The sequence below is a fragment of the Rhinolophus ferrumequinum genome, chromosome 21 (assembly GCF_004115265.2).
Source record: "Rhinolophus ferrumequinum isolate MPI-CBG mRhiFer1 chromosome 21, mRhiFer1_v1.p, whole genome shotgun sequence".
NCBI classification, from domain to species: Eukaryota; Metazoa; Chordata; class Mammalia; order Chiroptera; family Rhinolophidae; genus Rhinolophus; species Rhinolophus ferrumequinum.
The window spans coordinates 16,213,876-16,235,653 of NC_046304.1; the positions used below are offsets into that span (position 1 = coordinate 16,213,876).

At 55.2% G+C, this 21,778-nt stretch overlaps 1 protein-coding gene and 2 long non-coding RNA genes across 3 annotated transcripts; 2 read left to right on the forward strand and 1 right to left on the reverse strand.

Moving 5' to 3' along the window:
- Positions 1-200: 200 nt before the first annotated feature.
- Positions 201-11,312, reverse strand: WDR81 (WD repeat domain 81). Its single transcript, XM_033089622.1, has 10 exons — positions 7,390-11,312; positions 6,562-6,669; positions 6,102-6,292; positions 5,787-5,977; positions 5,346-5,511; positions 5,102-5,267; positions 3,739-4,428; positions 2,934-3,079; positions 2,471-2,650; positions 201-1,436 (listed from the first exon to the last, which is right to left on the reverse strand). Exons 1-10 carry the CDS (start codon positions 11,057-11,059, stop codon positions 1,116-1,118), a joined length of 5,829 nt encoding a protein of 1,942 aa, XP_032945513.1. The 5' UTR covers positions 11,060-11,312; the 3' UTR covers positions 201-1,115.
- Positions 1,100-2,588, forward strand: LOC117013007 (uncharacterized). Its single transcript, XR_004421259.1, has 3 exons — positions 1,100-1,191; positions 1,374-1,574; positions 2,503-2,588. It is a non-coding gene; the product is annotated as an uncharacterized LOC117013007 (long non-coding RNA).
- Positions 10,919-21,232, forward strand: LOC117013006 (uncharacterized). The gene is made up of 3 exons (XR_004421258.1): positions 10,919-11,021; positions 15,717-16,649; positions 18,690-21,232. It is a non-coding gene; the product is annotated as an uncharacterized LOC117013006 (long non-coding RNA).
- The last annotated feature ends 546 nt before the right edge of the window (positions 21,233-21,778 follow it).

The window sequence follows — 21,778 nt, forward strand, 5'->3', positions numbered from 1 at the left end:
CCCTCCCCAAGGATGAAGGTTCTGGAAACTGGCTTGGGGCTACACGAATGAGAAGCCCTGTCCCTGTGCTGCCTGAAGAGCAATGATCAGGCTGCCTCCCCAGCTCCTGCCCTATCCTCACCCTCTCCTCATTGCCCTGCAAGCTGCAGGATCTCAACTTTTCCCCACCTGACACCACCATCAAGAGAAGCCTCACTCAGTTCCATGGCTCTTCCAAAGGATTTATTGGTCATATTTACATCTATTGCAAATAGTGAGGAGACAGCAGGGGCCCAGTCCCAGACCTCATCTCTGCTCCAGAATGTGAGGACCTGGGGACGGCAGGGTCTTCCTGTCCCTTGGGAGATATCTGAGATGCAGAGATGGAATTCTTCTCACCCCTTCTCTCAGGGTCTTGGATTTCCCCTCCCCATGCTCGCCGGAGTTCTGGGCCCATGGGCTGCCTCCTCGGCTCAAGGCACAAACACTGTGGTTAGGGGTGGGCAGGCAAGGCTGGGTCACTCCTGCCAGGCACCAGCTAGCCTAGTCCATCGTCCCTCCCCTGGTCCTGACCTCTTTTTTGTCCTACTGGTCCCACACTGGACAGGACCTGGCTGGGTGGACACTTAAACCTCAGCCCAAGGCCCTTAACTCCTGGACCATGGCCAGCCCTCCTCAGAGGCTAGAGCCCAAGCACCATGGGGTCCTGGACTGGGGAAGTGCCCCTGTCCTTGGGGGACAAGGATAGAGAGAGCCCAGCAAGGGGGAGGGCTTGGCTAGAGACTGGGTGGGCAGGGCCAGTCTCCCCTCCCCTTCCCAAGCCTCCCTGTCCCCATGTGGATCCAGAGGGCAGACCTGGGGAGAAGAGAGCGCTGCGATGCTTTCCCAGCTCCTCCTCTTGCTCCCTGCTGGCTAGGAGCAGCACCTCCCCAAGCCGTGAATGAGATCAGCCTCGGTGGCTCTGGGGGTCAGGAACCCAGATCCCTACCCTGCCGTAGCTGGCAGGCCATGTGGGTGGGTACACAGGGCATGGGGTGAGAGGCTTGCATGAAGGGGGTCAGTGGGGAAACAAGGGTAGGGGGGTGGACGACCGGAGGGTGTCTGCCCAACAGGGCCTGGCCAGCTCCCGCCTCAGCCTATGCCAGGAGGCGGATGACTCCATTGTCTGAGCCCAGCAGGAGGTGGCGTTTGGTAGGCAGCAAGGCCAGGCTGGTGAGTGTGCCACGGAAGTTCTCGGAGCTGAGCTTGGTGGTGGCCTGGGAGGGCGGCTCAAGCAGGGAGCAGACGCCAATCTTGTTGGCCACGGTTCCGGTGACCACCTCGCTGCCATACAGGTCGAAGGTGTGAATAGGGTCGGACGCCGACTTGTAATGGTGTGTGGGTTTCTGTTCCAGCTCCTTCCAGACGGTCAAAGAGTGGTCAGAGGAGGAGCTGACCAGGATGCTGCCTTCCACCGCCTGCTCAGGGAGAGGAGAGCCTCAGCAGGGCCTGGGCCTCCCGGGTGCCCACCAAGCCTCAGGGTCTTCCTGTTTCCTCCCAGAAAGACCGGCATCGTGAGCAGTGGACAAGCTACCACCCTCTCACACTATGTTAATGTTAGTTAATATGACTATATCAATGTGTCACTCACTATAGTTGGAATACTTGCTATATTCAGGCCTTGTGTTAGACAGGCCACGTTACCACGTTACCTTTTCATCTTTGTAACAACTCTATGAGGTAGATGCTGTCAGTGTTCCCATTTTACAGAGAAAAACTAAGGCTCAGAAAAGTTAAGTAAATCATACCAAAGTCACAGAGGCAGTAAGTGGCAGAGCCAGGATTAATACCCAGGCTGACCCCAGGGACCTCCTGAATAGTCAGGATTGGAAAGTCAGAAATGAGAGGCACCTGGAGCCCAGGGGCTTCTGGGGAGTCCCGGAGGGAGTCCAGGCAGCCTGCCCCCCGCAGTGGCAGTGCACGTCCCCTGGCCTCCACTTAGGATGGGGAAGGAGTCCCAGTTGCCTGGAAAAATTATCCCACAAGTAGCCCTGTGTCTCACCTCCTATGCCTCCCTGAGGTCTGTGATTAAGAAAGGAGGGGGTAGGGGGGAAGCGGGAGGATGCCCATGCCCAGTCTGTCCCTGCCCCCACCAGGGCAGCCCAGCAGGGGGTATGGACTCTGCTCAGTGGTCTGGGGGCAGTAAACATCCTCCCAGCCGAGCTTTATTTAACCTGAATTGGGTCACGGACAGGACCCGACCCCTGATCCTCCAAGCAAGACAAATATGGACAAGGGTTACTCATTAGAACATCTCCAGGGAGTAGCAGGGTCAGCTCGGCCCCCTGGGGCACGCCCCCATGGCCTTGCTCCTGCCAAGTGCCCACAGTGCACCTGGTTCCTGGCCCTCCCTTACACTTGCCCTTGGGCAGGTGTCAGGGAGATCAGCTTAAGCCTGTCCAGAGGTGGGAGCCCAGAGCAGTGGGGAGGGGAAGGGAATCCGGTCTGTTACCTTGATCTGCAGGATGTCCCCTTCATGGGCAGGCCAGCCACGCAGAACCAGGCCTGTACGGGTGTCCAAGAGCACCATGAAACCCGAGGAGAAGCCAGCCACGACACTGCGGCCACTGGGGCTAACAGCCAGGGAGCGGACCAGCCCAGGGTTCAGCCCTCCGCCCAGGCGGAACTCATGCTGCAGGCAGAGGGAGACCAAGTGAGATGCCACCACCGGCTGCAACCCGCTTCTCTCTGAGGTCCTGCTCAGCCCCCAGGTCCCCACAGCTGGAAGGCCTGAGCCTCTGTCCCCCATCGAGGGGAGAGCGCCTCCCTTCACAGGCCAGAGTCCCATCCCCCAGGGTTTGCTGCTGTGGGTGAGCTGTCTCCAGAAAGAAACAACGCCCTGGCCTTCTCCCTTTGAGGTCCCTCCCCACTGCCAGGCACTTAGGCCAGGACTCAGGGGACCAGACTCCCCTGACCTGCAGTCCGGGCTTCCTGCAGTCCACAAAGCGCAAGGTCGAGTCGGAGCTGGCCATGGTGATGCTGGTGTGGGGGGCAGGCATGACAGCCACGGCGGTCAGGGGCACCCGGCTGTCCGATGGCTCCACCGTGCGAAGGGTCTTCCCTGAGAAGAGAAGGTGCAATGGATCTGAGGTCCCAGCAGCTGACGGAAGAGCCCCGACTCTTCATATCCCCGACCTACCCAATATCTGCCTCCCATATCCCAGAGAATCGCAGAAAATGCTTGATGTTTCTTGACCCTCCCCCCTTCCTGCTTCCATGGCCAGGCCAGGTTCCTGTCCCCAAAGCAACCTCCTCTCTTCACACAGCACCCTCTGACTGAATTCTATCTCCCTCTGTCTACCTCAGTGCTACTCTATCCCCTCCCCCTTTTCAGCTTTATTTCTCCCTCCAATAATGGCAAAAACTAATGGAGCAACAATTTACCAAACATGTACTGCATGCCACCTGTTAAAACAAGCCCCTACATGCATTAATTCCTAAACCAGTTGCTCTGATTCCCATTTTATAGGAGGGCAAACTGACGCTTCCAGCAGTGACGGGACTTGCTCAAAGTCATTCATCAAGTAAAGGTGGCAGAGACAATTCAAACTCAAGGTCTAATGGATTCCAAGTTCTAACTGCTCCTCTGTGTGGCCTCCCTGGGTCACCCCAAACCACACACCGTGATACCCCAACCACCCCACCCTTGAGCCCCATTCCCAGAGGCCCGGTGGGGTAGAGGATGGCAGTCACACACAGGCCTCACCTGGGCCCGCTCACCTGTGAAGGGGTCCCACACGTGCACAGCCCCGTCACAGCTCACTACGCACTGCGGGGCCTCCAGCTGGCCCACAAAGAAGACGCTCTTGCGGTGCTGGGCGTAGATGAGGCGTGGGGCCATCTCGCTGGTGCCGTCCCCAGAGTTGTAGAGCGGCCAGAGGCGCACGGTGCGGTCCTTGCTGCCACTCAGGAAGAAGTCCTCACTGCTCAGGGGCGCCACACACTTGACGGCCCCCGAGTGGCCCGGGAAGCTTTGCAGGCGGATTTGGTGGAAGTGAAAGTGGGCGTCCTGCTGGCTCACGCCAATCTCGTACTGCCAGTACGCCAGCCAGTTCCCGCTCAGCCCGTGGGCGCTCCGTGGCAGCTCCCGCTTCAGCGCATTGTCCTCGCTCTCACTGCCAAGGCCCCCATTGCCCACCCCAGAAATGGGGCCCAGCGGGCCGGGGCTCTCAGGCTGAGAGTCATCGGGGATCTGGATGCGGTTCCCGACCAAGACACTCCCAAAGGTCCCCGAGTGGCTGTCATCCTGAGGGCAGCCCCCACCCTGGGGGTCTGACTCAGGGCCTGTGCTTGGCATGGTGGGCTCCACGCTGGCAGGGTTGCGACTGCTCGGGCTGATGCTCTCCAAATACAGCCCCGCCAGCTCCCCCACCAGTTCGTGGTTAGGGATTATTTTCTGGATGATGTCACCTGGATGGGAATGGAAGAGGTCCTAAGATTGGAAAAGATGGCAGACGGCAGCTACCACCCGTGCAAGGACTTGGGGACCACAGAAGACAGGGCAGGTACTGGCTGTGCAACTCTGAGCAAGTAACTCTTCACCTCCAAGCCTCAGTTTCCTCCCCAGTAAAACATGGTCTCATTCATTCATTATGTATACTTGAGCATCTTCTTTATGTGCTGGGTGCCATGCTGGGTATCAGAAATAGAACAGTGAACAAGATAGAACTTAGATTTCAGTGGGGGGATGACCACTAATCTGACCACAGAAGCTGTTCATCCTATTCAGGGAGAGGACACGAGGTAATGCTCAGCACAGTGTCTGGTCCGTACAGGAAGCTCCATCAATGCTGGGCCACCCATTCCTCTCAGACAGCTTCTAGCGTCTCAGCCTGCCAGCCCGACTCCCCCACCTTCCCCAGGGACATGCGAGGTCACTCCTGTGCCTCCTTGCTGGCAAACGCTCAGTCCCTCGTATTATGTCACCTTGGGACTCAAGGTCTGAGGCCAAATCTTTTTGCTCTGACCCAGAGAACTATGCTTAACACCCACTACTGACTCTAAGTGCAAGGGGAGCATGGGGCCCTCCCAGGGGAAGACACATAGCCACAGAGTCTGCATGAGGGAACATGAGGGGCAGTACCCAACAGGCAGGAGAAGGGCACATAGATTGTGTATGCCATCTCCAAGGTGAACACCTTCTGCAGCTCATCCAGCAAGGTGGGGTCCACCAGCCGCTGCTGCCCATCAGAGAAGGCCACTTCTGGCAGCTGGCCCTCACTGCGGCCCATGGGATCCAGCTTCAGATCCTGGGGGAAGGAAGCCCAGGGAGTCAGCTGAGTCCACGGTCCCTACCCCGCCCATCCTAGCGAGGTAGGTCTGCCCACCTGATGCCGAAGCTCGTGCAGCTGAGAGAAGACTTGAAAGAAAGTGGCCACGGGCTCACTCAAATGCTGCTGGACCATCTCCTGTCCAATACGCAGGCAGATGAGGGCAATGAGGCTGATGGTTTTCATACACAGGACAGTCCGGGCCTGGGCTCCACTTGGGAACCTAGAAACAGAGCCCATAAACTCCAGCTGCCCCTCTGTGGGACTTGCCCAGAATCTATCAAAAGCTGTAAGTGAAAAGAGCTACAAGACCAACTGGTCCAAACCAGATGAGGAAACTGAGGCACAGAAAGGTGTGGCTTGCTCAGGGTCACACAGCTGGGATCAGAACGAGGACCCAGTGCAGTATCACTGGACTCTCCAAGCTTCCCAGCGCCCCCAACCCCCACCACCCCCTCAGCCGGGCTGCTCCCCGCACAGGATGCGGCAGGGGCCTACCCTGTGACAAGGGACGTCAGGAAGCTGAGAACGGGCAGCAAGACCTCGTGGCTGATACGGGGCAGAATGTCCATGAGGGTGGTGTCTGAGAGATACACGATGATCTTCTGAGTGAGCGTCACCGCTGCCAGCAGCCCCGCTTCCTTACGGCTGTTTAGTCGACTGGGGCTTGAGGTGCTACCCGGGGCCACCTAGGGCCACAGAGTTGATGAGTGCCAGACTGCCCGACAGACCCTCTGGGACCCCCAGAGATCCCAGGTCAGGCCTCAGGCTCCTCAGACCCCCAGCCCCCAGCCCGCCACGTCGGGGACTCACCAGGTAGCTGATGTAGGGCAGGTACTGATAGGTGAGAACGGGCTCCCCATACAGATGCGCGATGTGGAGGAGGCAGCTGAGCACAGGCCCCGACACTATATCACCCAGGACTGGTCTCTTCTGGTAAATGTTACCAGCACTCAGCGGGGGGGTCTCACCACTGCTCACCATGAACTGCTGCCGAGTAGACCCTGCCAAGGAAGGGCCAGCAGCCTTGAGTGCTAGCAGAGGGCAGGAGGGCAGTCAGCTTTCCAGCGACTGTGGTAGCCGCTCCTGCTCACTCTAGCCAGGGGTCTGCCCCATGCCCTACCTAAGGAAGGAAGGGATGTTTACAGACTGGGACCCAGGACTTAGCTGCAAATAGTCTGCAGTAGGAGTGGGAAGGATCCCCTAGAGAGGACTAAAGATGAGCGGAGAGACTGGGAGAAGCTTCATCTCCAGCACTGACCACAGGCCTTACCAACATAACACGATGTCAGCAGGCGGAGCAGGTTCCGGGCCACGTGGCGAGAGGCCACTGTGGGGCCGAGCTTGGCGGACAGCCAGCGGACCATCTTGCAGGCTGTATCTGCAGGATGGGAGCAGGCCCTGAGCTCTTCAGATAATCGTGGCTCACCACTCCTCCCACGCCACCCAATCCAGCACCCCACCCAGCCAACTCTGGCTACAACTCTGCCCAAGAGCCCAGACTGAGCCTGGGCACCCCATACCACTGCAGGACTCTGGCTTCGGGGCTGCCCCAGGTTACCTCTTCGGTGAATCTTCTCCGGTTCATAAATGAGGCCCTGGCTGCACCCTAGCGACCTCCTCCTCTGACCTCTGCTCGCTGCTCTTCCCTCCGTTCTCTCAGTCTAACTATGCTGGCCTTTCACTGACTCTTTAATGGAACGAGAGCCTTAGAGCCTTGCATATGCTGTTCCCTCTTGATGGAATGCTCTTCCCATTGCAGACCCTGCCATTTTTGCCTACCTACTACTCATTGAAGCTCAACTGGCCCTACTTTCAAGGAAGCCTTCTTTGACCCCTGAACATAGATCCAAGTCCCATTTTATATTCCCTCGTAGCCTCCAGCTGTGTTCTTTATAGCACGACCATAATTTGTACTTATGTAGGATTATCTACAACATGGCATCTCCTCTGCTACGTGTGAGTTCCAGCAGGGCAGGCCCCCATCTATGCTGCATGTGGATATGCTCAATCCACTGCTTGGTGCAAAGTAGGTGCTTAGGAAATGGTGAGTGAAAACCAGACGACTGTTTGACCAACACCTCCAGACCTGAGAACTCACCAAGAAGGATCTTCTGTTCTTTACCCTCTGACTGCTCGGTCAGCGGCTCCTCCTCTTCCTCTCCCTCTGCCCCGCCGCCATCAGCCACAACGGTATCCATGGACAGCACCGTGTCGGAGAGAGTGAGCTCAGATGCCCCAGTGACCTCATCTTGCTCCCCCTCCTCCTCCTCCAACACCACACTGCCTTCTTCTTCCTCTTCTTCCTCCTCTGAGCCTTCGCTTTGCTTCAAGTCTTGGCAGCTGTCACCTGACCTAAGGCTGCTCTTGTCCACAGGGGCACCCCCCTCATCTGCAGCCCGCTCCTCGCCCAGGGAGGTCTCGCTGGTGCTGCTTTTATCACTCAGTCGGCCCAGGCTCACAGCTTCAGCTTCCTCAGGCTGTGGGGACTCAGCCACGTAGAGCCCGGCTTGGAAGTCCTCTGTCTCGGGGAGGTCAGCCTGGTCATGGAAGCTGACGCCAGATGTATAGTCTGGGAGCTCGAGGCCCGAGGAGGCAGCAGGCTCGCCATCCATCTGTATCTCCTCCCCAAAGGCACAGGAGCTGGGCCTGGCCCCTGGGAGACCACTTTCCTCATCTTCAGCAGCCCCTGCCAGGCCCTTGCTTTCCTCCTGGGAGGCCTCCACACCAGCCAGCACCTGCAGGACATGGGGCAGCAGGTGGACGAGAAAGGCCTGCAGGCCCAGTCGCACCATCAGCTGGGCCACAAAGCAGTCGGTGTACAGGTAGAAGCGGCCGTGGAGCCGGCAGGGGCTCTCGTAGGCACCAATGAGAGGCTTCAGCAGGTACTTATTAGCATTTTTAGGGCCCAGAGCCTTGGCTACAGGTTCAAAAAGGTACCAGGCCGTATACACTGCTGTGTGCTCCTCGGACATGAGTGACAGCACAAAGGGCAGCAGGATCTCCAGGCCCTCTGGGGTGATGTCACTGAGCACTGCACCCAGTTGCTGCCACAGAGCAAAGACCAGCTCCCGTCCCTGAGCTTCATCTTCCACGTGCCTCGCCTGGTACAGGAGGATGAACTTGTGCAGTGCTGGGAAGTATGGAGGAAAGGGAACCACGGAGCTGAAGGGGCTGAGGAGCTGGGCTGGGCAAGGTGGAGGCAATCCCTGGGAAATGGGCCTGTACTCAAACAGTGGGCCCAGATTGCCCCTCCTTGCTACCACGGGGCCTTCAGGTCCACTCAGCTGCAGGAGCATGTCCAGCACAGGCTGCAGAGACACAGGGACCTCCTTGAGATGGCGTGTGCAGAGCCCCTGGACAGCCTCGAAGCGTACCCACAAAGGTGCATCGGGCTGCAGTGTTCGGACCCTGGTGGCAAACACCATCTCAGCCAATAGGACACCCAGTGCCTGCATGTCCCGATGGAAGAGGTCCCGCAGCTGCACAGGTGGCTGGACCTGGGGCTGCTCAGGCACCTCCAGCTGGCCCCCTAGGCCTTTGGTCAGGAAGTTGCCTAATCTCTCCAGCTCTTCCAGAGCCTGCACAGGATTGAAGCCCTCTGGGAGAAGAATCTTCCCGTCCTCACCTTCCCCAGGGTCTGCCCCTGCAGCTTTGTTCTTGCGACCTGATCGAGAGACTGAGGCCACTGAGAAAGACAGGAGCCCTGGAGGGGCTTGACTGGAGGAAGAAGAGGGGGGTCCCAGCTGGTCACCTGTTTTCCCAGCAAGGGAGATGGAATCCAGAGCTTCCGTGGCCTGCTCCAAGTCATCTTCCCCCGCCACAGGCCTGTCTCTGGCCCAGCCAGCTTCACAAGGAGTGGCCTCCAAAACTAGCCTTCCCATCCCATTTGTAAGGTGCCCTGGGAAGTCCTCCCGGCCTGTGCTCTCTTGGATGGTCTGGAACAACAGCCGAGGGATGAGTGGAGGCTCAGGGGCAAGGGCAGGAGGCCCGGCCAGGCGCTGGGGATGCGGCTGATCGAAGAGCTGCACCACACCATAGCTGGTGAGGTGTGTGTGGGCATCCACCAGGTGCAGACACACATTCTTCTCTTTTACAGCCTCCTTTCCCTGGAGTTTGTAGCCGAAGGTGAGGTCAATCCAGTGGTGAAGGTCCTGGGACACCTCACGGCTCTCCAGCAGTGCCCGGTGGGCATCCACGAACTCCTCGCTGGAGCTACACCAGGCTGGCACATCCAGGTCAGGCATGTCAGGGTGGATGGAACAGAAGATAGTGGGATCAGTGTAAAATTCGGGGATACATTCATCAGGTGTCCAGTTCTGCATACGCTCCATGCTAGCGGGGTACTCATGGGGCTCCCATTGCGCCCGCACATGTCCACAGAGCACCGACCGGGGTGTGCGCCGAGCCTTATATACATAGTATGTGATGTCGGAGAGCACGTCTGAGATGTGGTGAGGAACATGAGGTGGCTCGCCACCACCTGCACCACCTGCCACAAATGCCTGCCGCGTCATCTCATACGTGAAGTCCAGCTGCTTATCCCCCTTGTTGAGGCGGAACTTGGACTTGCGCAGGTCTCGGAAGCGCCCGTGGGGTGTGGTGAAGTCCACCACCCAGGGTAACACTGGGTGGTAGTTGGGATCCCCCTGCCGCCGACCTGCCAACCGATTCAGCTGCATGAGGTAGTGGAAGTTGCTGATGCGGCCATGGACCCAGTCTAGCACAAGGCCCCTAAGTTCCTCCTGACAGGTGGGACATCCAGGTCCTCCTCCCCCCTCCTCTCCAGGTTCAATGTCTGTCCCACCCCTTGCTACAGGGGTCTCCTCATTCTCATGCTTCTCGGGCCTCTCATAAGCACTCAGGTCCAGCCGGAGTTCGCTGCAAAGCTTCTCATCCACAGCGATGTGGTGCAAAGATAGGGCTCCACAGGCTAGTCCCTGGTGGTGACAGGCATCCATGGCTCTCAGCACACGGAAGAGAATGAAAAGCACTTTGGCTTGGCTGTTGGTCAGCTTGGCAGGGCTGAAGGTGACCACATCATGCAGGGAGAACTGCATATAAGGATATACCACATACAGCATCTCCTGAGACTCCAGCAGGGCCTCAGCTCTCAAAAGACTAGGACAGGCTGGGCTGCCCAGAGTGGGACAGGGTCCATCTCTGGCATGAGATGGGCCTTGGGTAGTTTCACCCACTGGCAGGAAGTAGCAACCATACACCCTCTGCAGAGCTTGTCGTACTGAGTCCAGGGCAGGGACAGCTGAAGGGGCAAGGCTAAGACTATAGGGCTGCGCGTAAGTATGATATGCATGGTGCCACAGGTTGCGATAGTTCTGGGCAGCCACATCCTGCATGAAGCGATTGAGGGTTTCAGGGCTGCAGGACCCCTCCTCAAGGGGCAGGCCACCGCCGAGCGGGTAGGACAGCCTCCGTTTCCGCAGCCCGTGCACCTCTATGCGCGTCCAGCCGGGGGGCAGCCTCTGCACCGAGCGTTGCAGTAGAGTCCTGACTTCCGCTTCGCCCAGGCCCTCTGCCCGGGGGCAGGGTCCCGGGGGCAGGCGATGCTCGCGGAGGTTGGCCAGCCAGCGCGCGGGCACTAGGGCCACCACGTGGGTGCCCCCTGGGGCTGGAGCCAGCTGCCGGGCATCGATGTTCAGGTCCCTCTCCACGCTCTGGAGTAGCTCCTCCATGTCAGGGCTTGGGGACCGCGACCAGCCCTCCAGCCCGATGGTAAGAGCGACTTCCCGCCCCTTATTCCCCAGGGCCATCCCTTCCTGGCCGCTGGGGGCAGCGCGGGGTACAGCCCGGCCACAGCCCTCCTAGCGATGGCTTCCGGGGTGCCAGACCGGCGGGGTAGGGAGGGGCAAGGCACAGGGGCTGGGGCGGAGGCGGTGGGGGTGGGCCGGGGACTGGAGCGGAGGGCGGGGGCGACCTTACCCCTCCGCAGGGTCCTGCGCTCCGGGCGCGGCAGGGCGGGCGCTGCGGGGTGCCAGCGCCCCGCTCTACCGTGACCGGTCAGCTGACGCTGTTCACGTGATCGCCCCGGCTCGGAAACAACCGCACGTGGCTCAAACCCGCGGGCAGGACCCGCCTCCGGCCCGCGCCACCGCCATGCGGGCCTCCGCGCCCTCCTGCCAGCGCTCCACTCTGGCCTGGTGGCGGTTTCACTTCCTCTCCTGCTGGAAGGGGTTCCAGCCTGCGCTGCAGGTGGAAGAGAGAGCGATGCTGCACGGCCCACGAGACTTGCCCTCCCACCCCTGTTTCCTCCTGCTCCAGAACGCTGATCTAGGGAGGTTTTTCCCAGAGATCCCTGCCTTTAGCGGGCTGATCCTCCCTCAGCCCTCTGGTTTTACAGATAAGAACTCAGAGGCAGAGCTGGGACTTTTGACATCAAGTCCCTTCAGCGCTGCCTTCCAAAAGGAGCTTTTAACTTTCCAAAACATTTCATCAGTAACATTCCATTTGGCCCTCATTACACTCCGTGAGGCAGGGAGGACAGTTATTAGTGTTTATATTTTACAGGTGATAACCAAGAGCCACCAAAGAGGCTTATCCAGGTGACAGAATGGAGACTTTCTGCCCTGGAGTCCTTTCACAGCCCTCTTACAGCCTGCTTTTTTTTTTTTTTTTTAATTCTGGGCGATCTGAGGGAGAAAAGTGGCCCAGGCCCAGAGACGTGGAGTTTTTGGAAGGATATGTTCCCCCAAGACTTCCTTTTGAAGATCAGCTTCTGCAGTGCCACAGAGACTGCCTACTGTGGTCAGAGTCTTGCAGATGCCACCGTGGCTGGGGGGGCGGGTGCAGCACGGGATAGGGAGCGGAAACCAGAGACTTGGCACCAAAACCATGTAACTCCTTCAAGGGGTCTCAATTCTGACTCATTTTCAGGACAGATGGGCCATTGTCTGCAGTGAAACCACTGGCTCTGTTTTTTTGAGTCTCACTCCTAGGAGAGTTTGCCTGATGTAGGAGATTGGTGTTAGAGGTGTGGTGGTCCCATAAAGGCACTTAAGAAAAACTAAAATCCAAATTAGAGAGGATACAGGCATGGCTCTTGCTGCCATGATCTGATTCTATCTGTATCCTCTTTCTTCTTCTTCCTTTTTTTTTTTTTATGTTTGGGTGTGCTTACTTTATTTTTCACTTTATTTTTTTCTGTTTTTTTTTTTTATTAGTTTTAGGTGCACAAAACAATGTAATAGTTAGACATTTATCATTTATATTCCTGACACAGTGACAACCCCCCTCCCCCCTGTATCCTCTTTCTTGAAGGGGCAGCTGGCGCCCCTAATGTGCTTGGTCACAGGACCGTGGGTAGTCATTACTTAAAACCACTGTTTATGGAGCACTGATTAGAATCCAGGCACCATGGGACGCACTTTGCATATCTTGTTTAATTCTCCCCACAACACTTTTAGGAAGAAATTTTTATACCCATTTTAGGATGAGGAAGCTGACCACCTTAGGTCAACTTGCCCAAGGTCACATAGCTAAGAAGTGGTAGAGCCAGGATTCAAACCCAAGCCTATTTCATTCTAAAACCAATGTTCTTTGTACTACTTGGCTATGCACGATTGTTTTTTTCACCTGGGAAATTAGGGGTTCCTTTAGAGTATTTTATCCTCAGGTACTTTGGTCTGAGTACCTGAGACCAGAGGACAGGTTTTGATGGTCAGGAGAAATCTTAATAACTGCCCCATCCCATTATCCCTCGCATACATGCCCCATCCCTTTCCCACCCAAGGCCCTTGGCGTAGACCCGTCTCCATTTTTGTTCTGCTCAGTATGGCCAAGGCCCTGCTCAGTTTCTCCTGACCTTGCCAAATCAGTACCTGCTTCTTAGTACCAATAAAATTGGGTCCACCTGGTCTCTGCTCTGGTCTCAGTTTACCTAGACTGAGCAGGCATTCCTTTTTCTGCAAGTCTGCATGTGCCCTGCCCTCTAGTGGTTTTGGCTTGCAATGCAACAATGACATTGGGTTTAACAAATCTTTCCTCTGAGAATTCTTTCCTTCCCTTGAGTAAGAAAGTCCTTGTCATGCTGGGAACTGGTGCACTAAGATTTCTAGGTCTATGACATCTTCCCCAATCTGAGCCCTGAAACAGTGGTTTTCAAATTTTCTGATGTACATCTGAATGAGTAGTCTGGGGTGAGACCCAGGAATCTGAATTTTTAACAAGCACTCCAGGTAATTCTGGTGCAGGCAGTCTGCAGGCCACATCGTGAGATATCAGCTATAGCCCCAAATTTCCCCTGAATCCCAACCCAAGCACCCTTGAGCTTTGGGTAATCTGGGGCCAAATTAGACACTCCCCTTCACTAACCTCAATATTGAGTTTCCTGGAGGTCATGGCTTGGATAGTCAGGCAGGCTGCAGCTGCCCTGGCAGTCAGCCCATACTGAGTGAGGTTAGCCTTTACCGATCTGACAGGGAGAAAAGCGAAGGAAGCTAACATTTGGTGCTTGTGGGCCAGTGGACCAGGCACAGGGCTGTGTTTTCAAACATAATCCTTCTCTAATCCCTGCAATAAACCATGAACTTATTATTCACTCTGTTTTGTAGATGAGGAAATCGAGGCTCAGAGATGTTAAGTATATTTGTAAGCTCACAGCTGGTAAGAGCTGGAATTTGAATCTAAGTTTGTCTAACTCAGTGGTTCTAAACTGGGGGCGATTTTGGCCCCCAGGGACCATTTGGTAATGTCTGAAGAGCTTTGGTTGTTGTGGGGGGCAGGGTATGTTGCTAATGGCATCTAGTGGGCCAGTGATGCTGGCCCCCACAATAAGAAATTATCCAATCCAAAATGTCAATAGTGCTGAGGTTGAGAAACGCTGGAACTAAACGCTGTGCTTTTGCCCGATAGGGTAGGATAGTGAGGGGATGGAGATTTAGCAGAACAAAATGGAGAAAGGCCGACCCCAAGGGCCTTGGGTGGGAAGGGATTGGGACATCTATGCGAAGGATAATGGCAATGGGTCAGCTGGTAAGGTTTCTCTTCCTTCCAAGCTTGGCCAAGGCCCTGCTCAGTTTCTCCCAACCTTGCCAAGTCAGTCCTGGGAATTCACACTGAGCTTGTCCTGGAGTGACCCTGACTCCCAGCTCAGGGTTGGGGCAAAATATTTACCTAGGTCTTCCCGAAGGACTTCCCAACCAAAGCCCCTGGTTCCTGGGGCTTTGCATTCCACCTTCAGTCCCTGGGAAGCTCCTCATTAGCTCCCTTGCTGTGGAGGGTGAGAATGTAAAAACTGGAGCAGCCAAGGACCAGGTGGCATCTAAGAACAATTAGAAGTGGAATGAATGAGCGAAGCCATGAGGTCCCTTAGCAGGCCCCTGTCTGGGGAATAGGGCAACTTGAGCAGGGAGTAGGGGGCAGCGGGCCTGGGGAGCAGGGTTCTGATCCCCAGAGGCTTGCTTTCCACAGCTATTCCTCTCCCCTAGGCTTGGTCTGCAGCTTCACTGGACTTTCCCCAGTATTTCTTCCTGGAGCCCCCACATACCCTCCAGCCTCCGTTCTGGGCCTCCCCAATACTGGCCTCCCTTACTAGACCAGGGGAAGGCGGGTGGAAGCTGACTGTGCTGACAGGAAATACCTCTGGTTCCAAGCTCAGAACCTCTGGAGAACTAATCAGCAGAATGGGGGTGGAGGGGGGTCGGGGTCGGGTGGGGGCAGGTGGAGACAGTCTTGGAGTGACAGGGGAAAGTACATACAAGCAGGTCCCCATATTTGGGGTTCCATCTCTTTCCTTCCCTCCCCACCCATGGGGGGGTGGGGGAATAAGGGGATGGAGTAGGGCAGGCCAGGAGGAGGATGTGGTAACAGCTGATTCGTCCCTTGAGGTCACATTTTCCACAATCAGCTGTTACTGGGGTGGAAGGCAGGAAGTTTCCTTAAAGGCACAATGTTCTGAACACAAGTTCAGAATTCTGGAGCTCCTAGGAACCACAGCAATCATTTGGCGGAGCCAGTATTTAATACAGAAGGAATTATCTCACGCTCCAGGCTAATCCTTCTGGCTCATAAATTACCCTTACCCCCAATTTGGAGCCTATGGAAAAGTCATGGATCCCCGTCTACGTGTATCTCTTCGGGGCATGGTAGGGGGGGAGTGATGAGGTGGCGTGGATCCCAGACTTGTCCCTTTAAATAAGCAGTCCAGCTGCTTTTGCCAAGTCATTGGGTTCCTCTCAGATTTTTGCCCATCCCCCGCCCCTCTAGACTCTGATTGGACCCTGGGAAAGGAGCCGCCTCCTCATTGGTCTCTACCTTTGAAATCTCTTCCCTAAGTAGGCCTGAGTCCGTGAAAAAATTCTGGAGGGCGGGACAGAATGGGGGTATTAGGTATTGGATGGGGTTGCCGACCATTTGCACTTTGACACGGCCCATCCCCTAGTTTCTGACCTCAAGTCTTCCTTCTATCCTCAGGTGAAGACTGTGTCATGAATCTTTTGTTAGGAAGCGCGTCTGTCTGCGACTGGGACGAGACATCTCCGAGAAAAGAAGAAAAGCCTCCTGATCAGGAAGCTCCCCCAACCCCAGGACGGGTGGACTAGATCTCTCCAGTGAAAGCTGGGGCTAGGCGAGGTGGGCAGTCCTCCCTCCCCCTAAAGCTCTCAGGAGTTCTCATTCTGTGGCAGAGTCGGTTGCCCTGGGGGCTGATTCAGTTCTGCTCACTCCTGCTGCTTCGCCTGTTCCACATTTCCTTAGGGAGTTATCGCCTGCTGTAGAAGTTAGCAAATCCGTTTGGGGGTTGTCTAAAAGAAGCACTCACGGCTTCCAAAAGGAGGGGCTGTAGCCCTTTAAGGACTTCGCCGGGAGGGTTTCAGAGAGGAGTTTAAAAATGCCAACTCACAGAGCGCGCTGGATTCTGGGAACAAGGTGTCAGATGGAGAACTACATTGACCAGTATGCACTGCAAACACACTCGCCTTTACTTCCTTCTGCCCTTTAGGACTCTGGTTTGACGTAGAGCTTTTCCAAGCAAGTAGCCTAAGTGGAAGGCTGAGCCACACCTTTTCACCTATTGGCCAGCTCTGAGGTAGTAGGCGTGGCTTAGTGCCACTCCACTAAGCAAAAGGGTGGCCTCCTTGCCAATCAGAACTAAGACGGCCGGAGAGGCGGGACCACGGTGAAGAGCTGGCGCCCCCGAGTGGGTGTGGTCACGCTGCCCACCAGTTGGCGGTGATTGGCCTTGGGAGGTGCAAGCGCAACTTGTGCGTCACGACGCCGCCAGCTGATCGGAGACTGGAGCCGGTGTGTGCTGGGCGCTGGGAAGAGACCGCCGCCGGCCTTGGGGAACGGACGCACTGATTTGGTCTCCTACCCTCAGCATCCCCCCATGCACACACCCAGCACCAGGTGGGTGTGAGCTGGAGTCCTGACGGCACAGCAGAGAAGCGTGCTAACGGGGTAATGGGGCAAGTAGGGTCCTGGCGGCCACACCCTGCCCTTCCGGGGGAGGGGAGAGAGGGCGGCGGGGGGCAGGAGCACTCTAGGGGAGAGGGGCCTGGCCTGGCTGGAGTAGTGTGTCAGGCGGTTTTAAAAGAGTCCAGGACAGGAGTCGTGGCGGAAGGTCTTGCGGAGTGGCTGGGAGGAAGATGAGGGGCCGGAGGGCTTGGGGCGGCTAACCTCGGTGCCCCCTGGTCTGTGGGTACGGGAGCCGGCCACCCAAACGGGAGGATTTGGACAGGGCTGGTAGCGGTAGAGGTGCTTTGACTACTGGCACTCACTAGGTCAGGGCCAGCTGAACGCCCTGGCAGGGAAGGGGTCTCTGGGCGGGCCGGCCCTTCCTCTCATTCCCTCCAGGGGATGTTATGTAAGGGGGGAGGGGAGGGGAGTAGGGGGCGGCGGTGCGGGGGCCTTATGCAACCCAGAGGTTAGGATTTCACCGTGGTTGGTGGAGGGAGCGGGCAGGAGGAGGGCCTGGAAACTCTACCCCCCCCAGCCTAACTAGCCGTCTTGGGCCGAGAGAAGGTCACCTCTGCACCTCCCCCAAGCTTGTCCGGTTGTGGGGCCCCTAGCCCAGACCTGGCCCTGACCGCCTGGGAAGCCGGCTGGCTGGGTGGGGCGCCTGGGTTAGTCATCACTGGGCTCCTTCTCTCCCCACCTCTCGGCCAACTCTTAGCCCCTCCCCGTGGCCTCGGCTAGGCTATCGCCCCCACCTCTCTTCGGCCCTAGTTGCAGCCTCCAACTCATTTGGCCTGTCATCCTGGCTGTCAGACTGGGCTGAAAGCTGTCAGGATGCCAAAGGGTTGATGGAGCAGCTGGTCAGAGGGTCAGTGCCCTGGACCCACCCCGCCTCACAGCCAAGGGCACCTGCTTGGCACAGACTCTCAGCAGCCGCTGAGTGCTGTGGACTGACCAGAGCCGGCTCAGACAGAGGGGAATAGGAGGGAGTTGGGACTGGTCACCTGAGAGAAGGAAGGTACCATAAAGTTCATGCTTCCCAAGAGGGTTTTGTAGTTTGAAAACCTCCCACCCCAACCCTAATCTTTCTTACTCTCTGAGTATAGAAATCTGAAGGCAAGACCACCTCGGCCCCTCTCATTGTCATGGGCCATGCCCTGGGCTTGAGTGTCAGCACAGACCCGCCCTCCCCAAGCTTATAGCCCCCAAGCCTGCCACGCCCCCAGCCCCCTCCCTGGGCCATGCTGCAGGGCCCGGCTTTTCCTGCTGATTCATGCGTTGGAACTGTGGAGGCGGGGCTTGGAACTTGGAACAAAGTTCAGACATGGAGGGGCAGGCAGACAGCCTGGAATTCATACCAGATGTACCCGGAATGTGCAAGCGGAATGCCTGGCATTTGCGAATCCTGGGGAGGCTGCCCAACCACCCAGCCCAATCTCTCTCCCCTCCAGCCTCTGGTCCCCTGTCCTCTCCTTACAGTCTCAGAAGCCTCTGCTGACCTTCCAAACTCTAGACCTCCTCCCTTCCTCACTCTTCCCCAGATGCAGGCCCCAGAAACCTTTCTTCCAGCTGAACTCCTTGGGAACAAGTCAGTTGGGCTGATCACTGAACTCATATTTCCAGACCTAAGATACAACTCACCTAGTATATGGGCGACAGATGGGGTGTATTCAGGGTCCCAGGTCCTGCCTTCTCTGAATGCTGAGTAGGCTGCTCACTCCCTGCCCTCCCTGGGGTAGCTGGGGCAAGGAGGGTAAGAGCAGGCCTGGGTTTCTACAGCATTCAGTTCTGGAAAGAGGAGTAAAGGAAGTATGTTTAGAGCTGCTTCTTCTCACTGAAGTTAACAGCTCCTGCAGGCTCAGGTCAGAGCCAAGAACCCTTCATTAGAAGACTGAGTATCTGCTGGGGCTGGACTTAGATGGCCAGTGGGACAGTGTCCCTGTGACATGGCGCTGCTCAGGTCTTTCCCATTTTTCTTCCCTTTCCCTTTAGGATCCTGTACCTCCCACACTCTCACCTGGCTGAGCCGCAGTAGTTCTTCAGTGGCAAGCTTTATGTCCTGACCCAGCTAAAGCTGCCAGTTGAAGAACTGTTGCCCTCTGCCCCTGGCTTCGAGGGGGAGGAAGAAGAGGAAGAAGAGAAGGAGGTGATTTCCCCCTCATCTTGAAGGTGACAGAACTGGGGCGGGGAAGGTCTGAACAGCAGGAGTAATAATACCTTTTCAGGAATGGGAGCCCTGTTCAGTTGGAGAGCCTTCCCCCCCATTGGACCAGCAAGAGAGAACAATTTTAGGTTAGAAAACCTGGCTGAACTAGGGAATAGATGGCTCTGATTACCCAAGGTTAGTTGGTCTTTGTATGACAAGGGGAACAAGTAGAGCAAAGAAAACCCTGTCTACTTCTTTACCCAGATGTCTTTCTTGACCCTCCTTCCTTGTCCCCATTCTTTCCACTCGCCTTTCCAGATGAGGTCCAGAAGTTAAGTTTCCTCTCAGGAAAAAGGTCAGACTGAAATGCTCATCTGAGTGGTCATCCCTCTGCTCTTACCTTTCCCTGCATTTTCTTACTGGCTCAGACTCTAGATTCAGGGGTACTCATCTGTATGTGAAACCCTCATAGACCTCCCATCTCAGCTTTCTCCACCTACCTGTGCGATTGGGAATCGCCCAGTTGAGTATGCATGAGGGAATTAGAAACCCATTTGTGCAGACTCAGAGCTTGAGATGGGAACAAAACAGCTTTTCACATAAGCTAGTGCCCCTACCCCATCCCTGACCATAACCCTAGGAGCTGGGGGGGGGGACTGAAGGGAGGGGCTAGTAGGAACTCAGTCTGATTTCCCACCGTGCAAAGGTGGCCCCAGGCTTCCCCTGCCACCCAAAATAGGACTGCGTCTCCTGATGGGGTTCCAGCTACCATTGCTCTCTTTATTTCCTCACTTTACTTTCTAGGATAGTGTGTGAGACTCAGCTCAGGCCTGTACAGGCAGGAAATTCTCCCCTCCAGCAACCAGGAGAGCTAAATTGTGGGATATGGTCCCCACTGGGGGATCAGGCAGTGTATACCTGCCACTGCCAGCTCTTGATCCAACCTCACTCTTGGGCTCAGGCTCTGGTGTGGTTCAGCCTTGGTCCAGTCTCTCTGCCTGAGAAGGTGGCCACATTCAGGGACTACAAGAAGCTGTTTGTTCTATTTTGGGGGAGGAGGTGTACAGGGAGCTGGGTCTTATTCCCCATTTATGAGAAACTGAAAGATTCAGAAGAGAGAAGACCATTGAACCCAGCTTTTCTGCAGTCTAAGCTGAATGTGTGTGGGACTGCGTTCAAAGGGGGAGGGTAGACTGAGTCCACTCATAGGACACAACAAAGACCACTCTGTCCCTGGATATTGCTTCCATCCTTTCTTCCCCTCCTCGCTTCACTGGCCAGTGTCTCCCTCCAGCCCTGGGTGTGTGGCTGTGTCATCCTCACCTATCATGGAGCAGAGATAAGGAAGAGCAGCCTGGGAACACAGGCAGGCAGAAGACCAGTGAAGGACAAGGCCTGGAGAGCACAGGGCCCTGTCTGGGCACCCTGCAGAGGAGGCCCGTAAAGGCCAGGAGCACCCCAGGAGGAGAGAGGACAGCCAACCTTCATCAAGGACAAGCTTCCAGCCATCTTCTTCATTCATCATTTCTCTCCAGTCTTTCCGTCTCCCTCAGAGATGTGGGACCATATTAAAGTGTCCTGTGGCCTCATCCTCCTACTTCCACCTCTCATGCACCCTGCAATTTTTATATAAGCAGCTTCAAGGAGCAAGAGCCGGCTATGAAAGGACATATACAGGAAATTCATAAAAGAAATTCAAATGGATAAAACCATGAAAAATGTGTTTCATTAGTAATTAAAAAGAGTCAAATACAGGGGGGCGGCTGGTTAGCTCAGTTAGTTAGAGCGCAATGCTTGTAAGCCCAGGGTTGCCGGCTCGATCCCCGCTTGGGGCCAGTGTGAGCTGCACCGTTAACAACTAGATTGAAACAATTACTTGACTTGGAGCTGATGGGTCCTGGAAAAACACACTTAAAAAATAAAAGTTAAAAAAGCATTAAAAAAAAGTCAAATACAACTACGCATTTTCCCCAAAGCAAGCTATAACAGAAAAAATAAGACCCAGTTACTGGCAAAGAAGTACTAAAATACAGTGCATATGCACATAGAAATTGGTACAGCCTTCCTGGAGGTCGGTTTGGTAATATGTGTCAAACATTACCTTGACCTTTGACCTAATTCTACATTTGGGAATTTATTCTGAGAATAATGAAAGATTTAGTTATAAGATGTTCATGTCAGCATTGCGATAGAGAAAAAGAGAAAAATAGAAGCAACTCTATGATTGGGAATTCATTTCTGCTATAATGAAAATTTGCAACAGGATTGCTTATGTAAATTATTGTATATCCAGCCAGAGGCTGGAGTATGCACAGCCATTCAAAGTCATGTAGAAGAACATTTGACTGGAAAGAAAAATGCTCTTTGAATATTAAAAAAGTCATAAAAATAGTGTATGTGATCTCAATTTTGTTTTTTAAGATATAGGTATATGCGACTTGTAGTTGTATACATAAAACAGATAAAGACTGAGGACATACTCCAAAATGTTGACAATAGTGGTTATCTTGGAATAAGGTGGTGGGATAAGGTAATTGTAATTTTCCTCAAGTTTCTTTTTGTGTAACTTGCAAGTTTTCTACATTTATTGTGCATGGCTTTCACATAACAAAATTTAAAAGAATCGGTATAATGTTTTTTAAAAACATTTGGAGAGGTGGGTGTGAAAGAATGAAGGGATGCCCCTAGCCCCTTGGACTTACTGGGGTTTCGGTGGAGAAAGGGGGTTGTGAGAGTGTTTGGTGGAACACTTAGTGGTTTATGAAGTTCATTCTTTGGAAGTAGCTGAAATCCACCCTCTCCATGTTCAGGAAATGGCAGTCTGAATTGCTGGCTGTCAGCCAGCTAAAGAGGTATGGAGTGGAGTAAGACAAGGAAAACAGTAAAAACCAATCACTCTTCAGGAAATGGGTTGGGGGAAATATTTTCCTTTCCA

Bases quoted from the DNA above. Each gene is read 5' to 3' on its own strand.
- WDR81 (XM_033089622.1), bottom strand. From the start codon at position 11,059: ATGGCCCTGGGGAATAAGGGGCGGGAAGTCGCTCTTACCATCGGGCTG. The intron at 6,670-7,389 runs GTGAGTTCTCAG...CCCATCCTGCAG, and splicing joins AGAACAGAAGATCCTTCTTG to ATACAGCCTGCAAGATGGTC. The intron at 3,080-3,738 runs GTGAGCGGGCCC...TTCTCTTCTCAG, and splicing joins CGTGTGGGACCCCTTCACAG to GGAAGACCCTTCGCACGGTG.